We start from the raw sequence: 13897 nt of genomic DNA on the forward strand, positions 1-13897 counted from the left end.
TGTAGATCATACCAATTGATTCATAACCAAAGATTTATGTTTTATTCTCACTGCAAAATACCTCAAAAATGTTTTTAATAAAAGTTATAAACCAAGTCTTTAATGAGAAATTAAGCTTCATTATTACTAAATTAATTCTTTAACCATGAAGAATTAATCTTATGTTTGTGGATTGTGATTCTGTTGATGAAGTATTTGAAAATATTAGCACTTTGGAATAATGAAAACAATATTTTTTAAATGTTTATTAAGCTTCACCTACGCTATGCTTATGTAATAATGTAGTTTTGCTCTGTGCTTAGTCTGAAATATTTATCAAAAAGTGCACCACCTTTTTGTTGCCTACGAGAATTATTGAATGTGGTCAGACTGCTCAAAGACATCATCTGCCTTTGATTTCCTGGAATAGTTATTATTATTGTAGCATGCTGACCACAGAATTCAGTGCTAGATATTCATATATTTCTGCAATTCCTTTTTGTACAGAACTTATGAAGTGGTAGTCTGCCAGATTTATCCATTGGCTTAATTTTGTTTGTCCCCAGAAGAGAGAAGCAAATTGGTACATTGCACACGATGCTGTAATGTAAAGAAAAGCATTTGCACAAAACATGTTTTGAAGGTATGAAGCATTTTATGATCTGTTTAAGGATGACAAAAAGCAAAAGTGACAATGTCAAAGCAGAAAATGTATTAATGACATTCTCTGAAGAATTAAATGCAGTTCTTTGAAGAACAGCCTATGGAGCATCTGACATGGAAGAATAGTCTCGTGTCGTTTCAATAGGAGGCAATGTAGGCTTTGGGATCCAGTGGTTTGGTTTATCGTCGAGACATTCAGGATTCTGAACAGCGTCCATTTGTTTGCCATCTCCCATGTTGATTGTTTGGTGCAGGCACGTGTTGCTACGGCTGTAACAGGTATCTGCAGGAGGGGGTGGGGGTTTGCACTCGGGCTCTCCAGGGAGGGTTTGTTCTTGGTTGCAGTTCTTGCAGCTGTAACAAAATATTTGATTAGAGATGTAATTTCTATCGCACTTACAATACTGTCTTCTGAAAATCACAGTGTGTCCTCGGAGTCGTAAAGCTCTACTGAATGGAAGCAGGCCCTCTTCTCCCAATCTGTCCAGGCCAACCATGTTGTCTACCTGAGCTAGCCCCAGTTGCCCGTATCCCTCTAACCCATTCCTATTAATGTACCTGTCTTCCTTTCAAGTGTTGTAATTGTGTCCACCTTTATCATTTCTTCTGGCAACTTGTTCAATGTTCCCACAGCCATCTGTGTGGAAAATGTTGATCCTCAGGGCTCCTTTAAATCTTTGTCATTTCACACTAAATCTTTTCCTTCTACTTTTAGACTCCCTTTGCCCTGAGGAAAGAGCTCTGAGCATTCGTCTTGTCTTTGCCCCTCGTGATCTTGTAAAGCACACCCTCAGTCTCCTACACTCCAGTGAAAACAACTCCAGCCTTCTCATGATCCAATCCCGGATACATCCCCGTGAATCTTCAATGTAGTGACATGTTTTATATAGCTACGAGACCAGATTTGCACACTGTACAGTCTCAAAGTTTTCTACAGCTATAACATGATGTCCCAAGTCCTGACTGATGAAGGCAAACATGTCAAATGCCTCCTTCACAACTTCATTTATCCGTGCCACCACTTTGAGGGAAGTATGTATTTGTCCGACTCAGCCTCTCTATTCTCTTCCATCACCCAGTCCTCTGGCCTGTACATTTTAATGTATGTTCTGCTCTGGTTAAACTTCCCAAAATGCATCACTTTCACCTGCCATTCCATGGCCTATTTCCCCAGTTTATCTTGATTTTGTTGTGATTTTAGGTAATTTTCTGCACTGTTCACCATGCCTGGTGTCATCCACAGACTTGCTTACTATTCCAACTACATTGTCCTCCAAATTGTTAATATCGCCACCAACAATAGGGAACTCAGCGCCAATCTTTGTGGCACATTGCTGTCACTGGTCTCCAAACGAAAATAAAACAATCTCCACTTCCATCTTTGGACTCCTACCATCAAGCCAATTCTGTATCCAGTCGGCTATTCCATGTGATCTATCCTGCCGGACCAGTCTACCACACAGGGCCTCTGTGAGAGCCTTGCAAAAGTCCATATAGACAACTTCTACTGCCCTGCCTTTGTCAATTCTCTTGGTTTCCTCTTCAATAAACTTAATCAAGTTGAAACACACTGTCCCATGCACAAACCATGTTACCTATTTCTAACCAGTCCTCTCCTTTACCCATGCAGCTAGGTTCTGTCTGTCAGAATTCCTTCTGGTAACTTTGCCACCGCTGATGTTAGGCCTTTCTCCTGTAGTTCATTGGGTTGTCCTTACAGCCTTCTTTTAAATAAAAAAACACATTAGCTACCTCCCAGTCTCCAGTACCACAGCTGCAACCCAATGCTAATATATCTATCTCTGCCAGGGCCCTAGCAAATTCCTGTATTCCCAAAATGTCCACTTGGTGGGCCCCCAGGAATTTATTCACCTTTAAATCTGCCAACACCTTCTCTTTCACAGTAGCAATATGTTCCAGGACATTCTGGCTCTCTCCCCTGAAATCACTAGTTTGCTCGACCTTCTCCATGGTAAATACAGTCAAGAAGTATTGACTTAAGACATTATCCATATCTCATGGCTCCACCATAGATGAAAACTGACATTTAAGGGGATCTTACTCTCTCTTTGGTTACTGTTTTGTTATAGTTAGAGAATCTGTTATGAATTTCCTTTATTTTGTGTGCCAAGGCTCCCTTTGCCCTTCCTATATCCCTATTCAGTGTATTCTTGCATCCTTGTAGATTTAAAGGGAAATTACATTACACTCCTATATCTCTATACTCCTTTGGGGATTTGCTTGACCCCAGCTACAATACACACAAAATACTGAAGGAACTCAGCATGTCAGGCAGCATCTATGGAGGGAAATGAACAGTTGGCATGTTGGGCCTCTTAATTGTCCTTTTTCCTGACTGGAGCATCGATATCCTTCATCAACCAGGGGTCTCACTTTTGCCCTTAGTTCTGACAGGAACATGTCAAAATAATTCCTCTGCTTTCTTAATTAATTTTCCTATTGATTTGGCATGTTCACTACAGGCATTGGAAATGAGATGCTATTGCAACATCTTGGGCATCTCATACTTGGACCGCATCACAAACGAGCAGGTCCACAAGACCATCCAGCACCACGTTGGCCCTCATGACGACCTTCTCTCAACGGTGAAGAAAAGAAAGCTGAGATGGTACGGCCACGTAACAAGATCCAGTGGCCTTGCAAAGACCATTCTACAAGGAACTGTGGAGGGGAAAAGGAGAGGCAGACAGAGAAAAGATGGATGGACAACATTAGAGAATGGACAGGGAAAACATTTACGGTGACCCAGGCCCTGGCACACAACCGTGACAGATGGAACAGACGGTGCAAAGCTGGTCATGACGGCACCCCGACGACTCCACCAGGAGTTAAGGGAGCAAGAAGAAGAAGAGTAAGAAGAAGACTTATCTCTGATCAATAATACAACCAGCCCTGTTGTAGAAGTTGAAAAATTAATGCAATCTTGATACCCTTCCAATCATACTGCTGTTAGCAAGTAGTTTGACAGTCTGCTGACCCACGTGCTTTTGGGAAGTGGGAGTAAACCAGAGCATTCGCAGAAACAAAAATGTCACAAGAGAATGTGCAAACTCTACGGCAGAGGTCAGCATTGCACCGGGTCACAGGAGCTGGGAGAATGTAACTCCATCTATCTGTTCAAAGGGAACGCATATTAAACTTCCATCAAAGTTATGTCAGGGTCTTGGGAACATGAACAGTTTAGAGGACTATTCTTGTTTTAGTGTCAACCACACATTGGCATTTAATTCTTGTATTCTTCCTCCCTTGTCTTTATGCCATTAAACAAGGCTTTGGAATGTTAGAGACTATTCAGACACTGTTGTTTGTAGTGCTTCAACATAGGTATCCTGTTTAATTCTACATCCAGCTTTACCCCCAAATTAGCCCTCTTTAAATATACATTTATTGCCTATTGAAAGCTCCCCTTTCATGAAAAAGGTTTGAGTGCTTTCCTGGCATATATGATGAATAAAATCTTGTTGGGCTTCCAGCTGGGTACAGGTTTCGTTTATAACCAATGTTGCAGTTGCAAACTGTTCCATCTTCTTCAGGGATGATGCCTGGGTATGTCTAGTCCTATGGTACTTATAACCCCGTTGTCCATCCCTCCTGATCGGAATCGAATTCCAACTCTTGCTTAGAGCAAGGCCTTCATCCTTGTTAAAGTTATTTTCCTGTAGTTTTGTTTCAATGGTTTCCTTTACTAGGCGGTCCCAAAAGCCATTGGTGTGGCACAATAGTTTTGTGCCATCGAAGTTAATTCAATGGCCATTGGGAATACAATGTTGTGCTGCTGCAGGTTTCTCAGGGTAACCCAAATGGATACATCTCCTGAGCTCATTGATCCTGAAATTCGAATGTAAGGAAGGTGGGAGAGTGGAAACTTGTTTGGATGAGGACTAACCAATTAAGAGGGATGTACTACGGGGTATAAATACCACTGGACTAGACTTGCCCAGGCATCATCTCAGGAGATGGTAGAGTTTGTCATCAAACGTCCTGTATAATCAATACCTGTACCTGACTGGAAGCCCAAGAAGAATTTAATCCTCCTCTTTCTTACTATAGATCACAAACCTTAACGATCATCAGAACGAAAACGTTCTCCTAATCTCCCATTCAGGTGCTGCCTGACATGCTGAGTTCCTTCAGCATTTTGTGTATGTTGCTCAAACCATTTTATTCTCTCTACATTTACTATTAACTTTTACCACTCATCTGTACATTAGGGCCAATTTACAGTGGTCTATTGACCTTGTTGCACTATTACAGATTGCCAAGTATGATGTTGGGGCCATCACTGAATTGTGGTTGAAGGATGGTTGTAGTTGGGAGCTAAATGTCCAAGGTTACACATTATATCGGAGGGATAGGAAGGTAAGCAGAGGGGGCGGTGTTCTACTGGTAAAGAATGACCTCAAATCAGTAGAAAGATGTGACGTAGGATTGGAAGATGTTGAATCCTTGTGGGTTGAGTTAAGAAACTGCAGGGGTAAAAGGACATTGATGGCAGTTATATACAGGCCTCCCAACAGGCTGGGAGGTGGACCACAGGTTACAATAGGAAATAGAAAAGGGGAGTTAAAAGGGTAATGTTAATGGTAGTCATGGGAGATTTTAACATGCAGGATGATTGGGAAAATCAGGTTGGTAATGGATCTCGAGAGTGAATTTGTTGAATGCCTAAGAGATGGCTTTTTAGAGCAGTTTGTCATTGAGCCTACTAGGGGATCAGCTATACCTGATTGGGTGTGATCAGGGAGCTTAAGGTAAAAGAGCCCTTAGGAACCAGGGATTACAATATGATTGTATTTAATTTGAAATTTGATCATGAGTAAGTAAAGTCTGACATAGCAGTATTTCAGTGGAGTAAGGGAAATTACAGCGGTATGAGAGAGGAGTTGGCCAAAGTAAATTGGAAGCAGCTGCTGGCAGGGATGTCAGCAGAGCAGCAACGACGTGAGTTTCTGGGAAAAATGAGGAAGGTGCAGGTCATGTGTATTCCAAAAATGAAGAAATACTCAAATGGTAAAATACGAGGGGTGATTTGTGGCTTAAGGTAGCAGGAGATGAGTTATTAACTTCAAACTTTTTCAAAAAAGCTTTTTCAAGTATGTTGAAAATAAAAGAGAAATGAGAGTGGATATAGGACTGCAAGAAGATGAGGCAGGAGAAATAATAACGAGGGTCAGGGAGATGAACTAAATGAGTATTTTGCGTCAGTCTTCACTATGGAAGACACCAGCAGTATGCCTGATGTTGTAGTGTGTGAAGGAAGAGAAGTGGGTGCAGTTACTGTTACAAGAAAGAAGGTGCTCAAAAAACTGAAAGACCTAAAATTACATAAGTCACCTGGACCAGATGAACTGCACCCTAGGGTTCTGAAAGAGGTTGCGTTAGAGATTGTGGCGGCATTACAAATAATCTTTCAAAAATCACTGGACTCTGGTATGGCGCCAGAGGGCTGGAAAATTGCAAATGTCACTCCACTCATTAAGAAAGGAGGAAGGCAGCAGAAAGGAAATTATAGACAATTTAACCTGACCTCAGTGGTTGGGAAGATGTTAGAGTCAATTGTTAAGGATGAGGTGATGGAGTACTTGGTGACACAGGACAAGATAGTACAAAGTCAGCATGGTTTCCTTCAGGGAAAATCCTGCCTGATGAACCTGTTGGAATTTTTTGAGGAGATTACAAGTAGAATAGATAACGGGGATGCAGTGGATGTTGTGTATTTGAATTTTCAGAAGGCCCTTGACAAGGTGCCACACGTGAGGCTGCTTACCAAGTTAAGAGCCCATGGTATTACAGGAAAGTTACTGGCATCATTAGAGCATTGGCTGATTGGTAGGAAGCAGTGAGCGGGAATAAAAGGATCCTTTTCTGGTTGGCTGCCAGTGACTAGTGGTGTTCTGCAGGGGTCGGTGTTGGGATCACTTTGTTTTATGTTGTATATAAATGATTTAGATGATGGAATAGATGGCTTTGTTGCCAAGTTTGCAGATGATATGAAGATTGGTGGCGGGGAAGGTATTGTTGAGGAAACAGGTAGAATGCAGAAGGATTTAGACAGATTAGGAGAATGGGTGAGGAAGTGGCAAATGAAACACAATGTTGAAAAATGCATGGTCATGCACTTTGGCGGTAGAAATATATGTGCAGACTGTTTTCTAAACGGGGAGAAAATCCAGGAATCTGAGATGCAGAGGGACTTGGGAGTCCTTGTGCAGAACATCCTGAAGGTTAATTTGCAGGTTGAGTCAGTGGTGAGGAAGGGAAATGCCATGTTATCATTCATTTCAAGAGCAAGGATGTGATGCTGAGGCTTTATAAAGCACTGGTAAGGCCTCACCTTGAGTATTGTGAACAGTTTTGGGCCTCTCGTCTTAGAAAAGATGTACTGGCATTGGAGAGGGTCCAGAGGGGGTTCACAAGGATGATTCCAGCAATTAAAGGGTTATTATACGAGGAACTTTTGATGGCTCTGTACTCTGGGCCTGTGCTCACTGGAATTCAGAAAGATGACAGGGGATCTCATTGAAACCTTTTGAAAAGCCTAGAGAGAGTCGTTGTGAAAAGGATGTTTCCCATGGTGGGAGAGTCTAGGACAAGAGGGCACAGCCTTAGGATAGAGGGGCACCCTTTCAGAACAGAGATGCAGAGAAATTTCTTTAGCCTTGAGCTGGCCTAGTTACACCATGCATGCCATATATTGAAATAGAAACACCAGATGCCAGGTGTAGGGTGTATTCTGAAACTCGTTCTAAATATATATTGTAAAAAAAACTGACAAAAATAAATATCATACAAATCAGAAATCTTGTAGATGAACTTGGTCCGAATGGGGGAGGATGGATCTGACATATTCTCTCTGCTCCTCATAGGAACGCTGTAATAGAAGAACAGTTAGCAGTCATTTTAGGAGTGCTGGAGATTGGCAGCTAAATGCCCTGCCATCATTCTGCACAGATCATTGCTGATGTGGCTAGGGTAATGTTGCTAATTAAAGGAAACAGTCAATATCTAAAATAATCACCTACGTAGCAATAACAATAGGAAGGGAGGGCATTTTGCGTATCTATTGCACCAGTTAATTTGCAAACCTCACCATGATCAGATCAAGTTGAACATTAATCAGTTTTGGATGACATAAGTTGCTCCAGGAAAGGATATACAGCAAGCTTTTATGTCAGCATGTGAGTTAATTATCTCAATAACTAGAAATGTTTCCCAGAAATTTAGATAAAATAGTTGGCAAGAAATAAATCGGATCACATTCTGTTAGTGCCTTTGGGGATAGATAAAACTTCCACGTGTGGGTTTGATGCTGTCTATTCTTTTCCATGAGCCCAGTATTTCTTATAGTCACTACACAGCCCGTGAACTGCTCATGGGCTGCTCCTTGCCCAGCAACAACAACTATTCATTATGCGAGGTATCTTCACTACAGATACCACTACATACAGTTTTTAGCTTGATGCAGCAACAGTTATGTGAAAAAGGCACCAACTTTAATAAATGGACCTTAACTAATGCTTCTCTTTCTACTGGAACTTAACACTGGAGTTCTTGCATTTACAAATTAATCTTAGCTTTTATAGTTTTCAAGCTTCTGTGTTCATTTTGGAAATAAGAAGATTGTTAGGTGTGGGGATGTGATCTGATTCCGTCCGATACACTAATTCAGTGACCCACAGTAACAAAATTATCTACAACCACTTTCCAGTTAGTAGGAAAAATTAGCATAAAGCAGTGTGATCATCAAATTAAAATGCATTTACTTACATAATTCTTATGTCCCTCACATGCTGCTCCACATGTTCACCAGTAGGCAATTCAGTAACAATTGTTTTGGATGTCACAGTCATGCACTTACATTTTGATTTAACTAGAAGATGGCTTTCAGCAATGGCTATAAAACAGCAGACAGTAACACAATTATTATAAATAAGCAGGTGGTATCTTTTGTATAGCAAATCCGGGTGTTCGCTGAAGTATCTGTTAATTGGCTTCCTAGTATAGGCAAATCTATAGTATCAGAAAGTAAAGATAAGATAGCTCTGCTTTCTGTCTGCTTTAAATCTATTGCTGTAAGAGAAAACTAAAGGACAGATGTCCTTTAATGAAAGGATAGTGGTGTGGAATTGGAGGTCAGGATCTGGAAGAGGATTGGAAAGGAAAAGCAAGTGATCTGAAGTTTAGGTGACTATGGACACAATCCTCAAATGCCCAAACCTCATCAGCAGTGCCTAATTAGAAACAAGCTTTCATAGCAAGTGCTGAAGTTGTCTAAGCTGTCCCAAATTAATATCCTATCACACAGCGGGCATTACTCTGCAAAATAATATAACTACTTTTATTCTGAAAATATCGATTTCACTTCAGTCATTAGCACATGTGGTGAAAGGCTTGTGGATTATATAATCCATGACCACAGTCATTTAGCACGTTATCTTAATTAGAAATTGTTTTATCTTTACTCTTATCCTCAAACTTGTAACACATTAGAACTTAAGAAATTGAAGCAAAAGTAGGCCTTTTGTTCATTTGTGCCCCTGCCAGGCATTAAGATCGTAGCTGAAGTTTCTCCTCAATCTCACTTCCTCATCTCTCTCGACTCCCTTGATATCTAGTGATATCTGTCTCAAACGTATTTTGTGCCTGAACTTCTACAGATTCCTTAGATAGATAATTCCAAGCATTCAGTGTCCTCTGGGTGAAGAGTTCCTTTCCCATCTCTCCTGAATGGCCTGACATTTTTTTAATGTAACCCTTGATTCTAGATACTCTAGTCAAGGGAAACATTATCCCTGATTTTACCCTGTCAGGCTCATAAGGATTTCACATATTTCAATGAGATATGGAAAATCACTGCACACTCTAATATGTCCGATGCAATAGAGTCCTCTAATAAGTCTATCTTAATAGAGCCTCAGTCTGCTAAATCTCTCTTTGGTAGGAATAGTCCAAATTTGCTAGGAATAATCCAAATAGGACATACATGGTAAATGGTAGGGCATTGAAGAATGCAGTAGAACAGAGTGATCTAGGAATAATGGTGCATAGTTCCCTGAAGGTGGAATCTCATGTGGATAGGGTGGTGAAGAAAGCTTTTGGTATGCTGGCCTTTATAAATCAGAGCATTGAGTATAGGAGTTGGGATGTAATGTTGAAATTGTACAAGGCATTGGTAAGGCCGAATTTGGAGTATTGTGTACAGTTCTGGTCACCGAATTATAGGAAAGATATCAACAAAATAGAGGGAGTACAGAGAAGATTTACGAGAACGTTACCTGGGTTTCAGCACCTAAGTTACAGGGAAAGATTGAACAAGTTAGGTCTTTATTCTTTGGAGCGTAGAAGGTTGAGGGGAGACTTGATAGAGGTATTTAAAATAATGAGGGGGATAGATTGAGTTGACATGGATAGGCTTTTTCCATTGAGAGTAGGGGAGATTCAAACAAGAGGACATGATTTGAGAGTTAGGGGGCAAAGGTTTAAGGGTAACACGAGGGGGAATTTCTTTACTCAGAGAGTGGTAGCTGTGTGGAATGAGCTTCCAGTAGAAGTGGTAGAGGCAGGTTTGGTATTGTCATTTAAAGTAAAATTGGCTAGGTATATGGATAGGAAAGGAATGGAGGGTTATGGGCTGAGTGCGGGCCAGTGGGACGAGGTGAGTGTAAGTGTCAGCACTGACTAGAAGGGCAGAGATGGCCTGTTTCCATACTGTAATTGTTACATGGTTATATGGTAACAAACCCTCCAGATCGGCATCAGTCTGGTGAACCTTGTAGCATTTTCTGAATGGCAAATGTAGACTGCCTTATGTAAGGGGATATGTACAAAATATTCTAGATTCAGCCTCAGTAAGTCTACATAATTGCATTAAGAGATCTTTAGGTCCTGTGCTCATGTCTTTTTGCAATAAAAGCCAACATACCTAATTGCTTGTTTTGCCTGCACATTAACTTTTCAGAATCAGAATCAGGTTTAATATCACTGGCATATGTTGTGAAATTTGTTAATTTAGCAGCAGCAGTATAATGCAATACATGACGAATATAGAAAAAAATAAATTACAGTAAATACATATATACTTATTAAATGTATATTAAATAGTAACATTAAAAATAGCAGTATAAAAACAGAAATAATAAAAAGTGAGGTGATGTTCTTGGGTTCAATGTCCATTTAGATGGCAGAGGGGAAGAGGCTGTTCCTGAATTTTTAATAATTCAAGTAAGAAGACACCCAAGTTCCTCGAAGCAGCAAAACCATTCAATCTTCACCAGTTTAAAGATAACACCGGCTTTCTATATTTTTTCTATCTAAGTGGATGAAAATCACATTTTGCCACAATCATGCTTTGTCTATTTTTGTAATCTGTCTCTAACTCCCTGATGCCTCTCTGCACCCTTCTCACAACCAATATTGCCTCTTAGCAATGTAGTGCAAATTTGAGTATTTTACATTACCTCCATAATGTGGTAGATTATCAACAGCTGCTGCCCGAGCACTGAACCTGAAAATAACCTATTTATGATTTCTCTATCTATTAACCAGAATACTGCCTTCAATATGTGGGATTTAATTATCTTCTTATTTTACAATACTTTATTGATTAAATTCTGAATTACCAAATACACCACATAAGATAGTTTAAGTTCTTTTTCTCCTTACTCATTCTCAATGACTGCATATTTCCACATGGTTTTCTGAGACTTACTCTGTCACAACAAACACAGAATATTCATTTAATCTATCTGGGTTTGCTTTGTTATCCAACATAATTTCTCCGGTTTCAGTCTGATGGGGGCCCACAGTAACTTCATTTAATCTTTTACAATCTATATGAACTGTTACAGTTTAAACCTTTTTTGTTGATCTTGGAGTACTCTCATATTTTTATATTTTACAATGGTCTTGCAATGTTCTGTCAGAATCTCTCAACTTTCCATTAACTTTGATAGTTAAAAAAATAAAACTTCAATAAAACTATGAGTCATAGTTAATCCTTAATCATTTGGTTTATGACTCAGTATTAGTCTAGTAGCTTGGATATGGAATTATGATAAATCATTTGGCTTGTTTTAGGACATGTTCTAACACTCAGTATACATAACTGAATAGAGATAAAGAACCCAACAATCCCACTGAGGTGCCTCTGGTGAAGAGCTAACATTCTCACTCAATAGATGTACACGTGACAGACTGCTATAAGTGATAATCTGTAACTAACTTAAAATGATTAAAAACTAAACATTCTGTAACAGAGACTCATTTAAATGGTTGCTCAAGTATGGTTGGAACAATATAAGTAAAAAATGAAAAACAATGAACATTTGACCAAGGGAATACACAGTATGACACACAGTATCGCTAAATCAATGGTACCACCAAATGTTGAGACAATCCTATCCATGTGAAATGACCATATAAATACAATATCACTGCCTACAAATCTATCCACACCAAACTTAATCAACATCTTCTCTACCAATGTCTCCATGTACTATCAGTCATTTCTCTCATTATCAGGAAGAAAATTCTCATTCTTCATCAGCTTTCTATGATTTTGTATTTCCTAAGTCTCTATTGATAAACAAAGGAGGAAGTATTTACATGACACATTGCATAATGAAAAGTGTAATAATTAAACATCACACCTGTTGCAAGAACAGTGAAAAGGAGAATTGCTGCAAAAGGCCTCAGCATTTGCTTGCTCTTCATAGCTGGAGTGTCAGCTTCCTTGATCCTCCTCTTGTGCTCTCGGTGTTCACCTAGACTGATTTGTGAGCTTCAGCAAAACCAAAGACCAACCCATTTTGCCTGTTCTACGACTTATTTCTTCAAAGAGCTCCAGATCATTTTCGGGTTCTATTTTAAGAAGTAGTTTCAATACAGAAACCAGATGCGAGCTCTCTTGCCTTTGAATAGGGAGATTTTAAAAGACAAAAGGGTGCATCTTTAATTAATTCAGACACTTACTTAACCACAATTCTATATCTTACAAAGAGTTTTTTCCTGAGTAGAAAAATGCTAGTGTGGTTCTGTGCAGTGCAAGGAGCAATGGAGACCCACTGGGGGATGAAATATAAAAGTCCAAAGTTCAAACTAAATTTATTATCGAAGTACATATAATGTCACCATATACAACCCTGAGATTCGTTTTCTTGTGAGTATACTCAATAATTCTATAGAATAATAATAACTGTAACAGAATCAATGAAAGATCACACCAACTTGAATGTTCAACCAGTGTGCAAAAGACAACAAACTGTGCAAATACAAAAGGGACAAAATAATAACAACAAATAAATCAGCAATAAATATTGAGAAGATGAGATGAAGAGTCTTTGAAAGTGAGTCCATAGGTTGTGGGAACATTTCAATGATGGAGCAAGTGAAGTTGAGTGAGTTGGTTTAAGAAATTCATTGGTGAGAGGTAGTAACTGTTCCCGAACCTTGTGGAGTGAGCTCTAAGGCTTCTGTACCTTCTTCCTAATGGCAGCAGTGAGAACAGGGTGGTGGGGTCCCTGAAGATGGATGCTGCTTTTCTGTGGCAATGTTCCATGTAGATGTGCTCAATGGTGGGGAGGGCTTTACCTGTGATGGACTGGGCCATATTCAGGATTTTCTGTTCAAGGGCATTGGTGTTTCTATAACAGGCTCTGACGCAGCCTATCAATATTCTCTCCACTGCATATCTATATTATTTTGTTGAAGTTTTAGATGTCATGCCAAACCTCCACAAACTCCTAAGGAAATAGAAGTGCTGCTGTGCTTTCTTTGTAATTCACATTTGTGCAGCATCCAGAACTGGCCATTTGAAATAATAATGCCAAGGACTTTAAAATAGCTGATCCGCCAATGAGGACTGGCTGATGGCCCTCTGCTTTCCTTCTCCTGAAGTCAATAATCAGCCCCCTGGCCTTGCTGACATTGAGTGAGAGGTTGTTGTTGTGGCACCACTCAGCCAGATTTTCAATCTCCCTCCTATACGCTGATTCATCACCACTTTTGATTCAGCCTATGACAGTGGTGTCGTCAGCAAACTTGAATATGGTGTTGGAGCTGTGCTTAGCCACACAGTCATAAGTGTAAAGTGATTTGAGCAGGGGTCTAAGTGCACAGATTGTGGTGCATCTGTGCTGATGGAGATCGTGGAGGAGATGTTATTGACAATCCAAACTGACTGAGGTCTGCAAGTGAGGAAATCGAAGATCCAATTGCTGAAGGAAGTATTGAGGCT

At 39.9% G+C, this 13897-nt stretch overlaps 1 protein-coding gene across 1 annotated transcript; it reads right to left on the minus strand.

The window, feature by feature from the left end:
* Positions 1–614: 614 nt before the first annotated feature.
* LOC140726450 (immunoglobulin J chain-like) lies at positions 615–12469 on the minus strand. Its single transcript, XM_073042864.1, has 4 exons — positions 12312–12469; positions 8431–8557; positions 7454–7534; positions 615–996 (listed from the first exon to the last, which is right to left on the minus strand). Exons 1-4 carry the CDS (start codon positions 12373–12375, stop codon positions 741–743), a joined length of 528 nt encoding a protein of 175 aa, XP_072898965.1. The 5' UTR covers positions 12376–12469; the 3' UTR covers positions 615–740.
* Between the last annotated feature and the right edge of the window lie 1428 nt (positions 12470–13897).

This window comes from Hemitrygon akajei, chromosome 4 (assembly GCF_048418815.1).
Source record: "Hemitrygon akajei chromosome 4, sHemAka1.3, whole genome shotgun sequence".
Lineage (NCBI taxonomy): Eukaryota > Metazoa > Chordata > Chondrichthyes > Myliobatiformes > Dasyatidae > Hemitrygon > Hemitrygon akajei.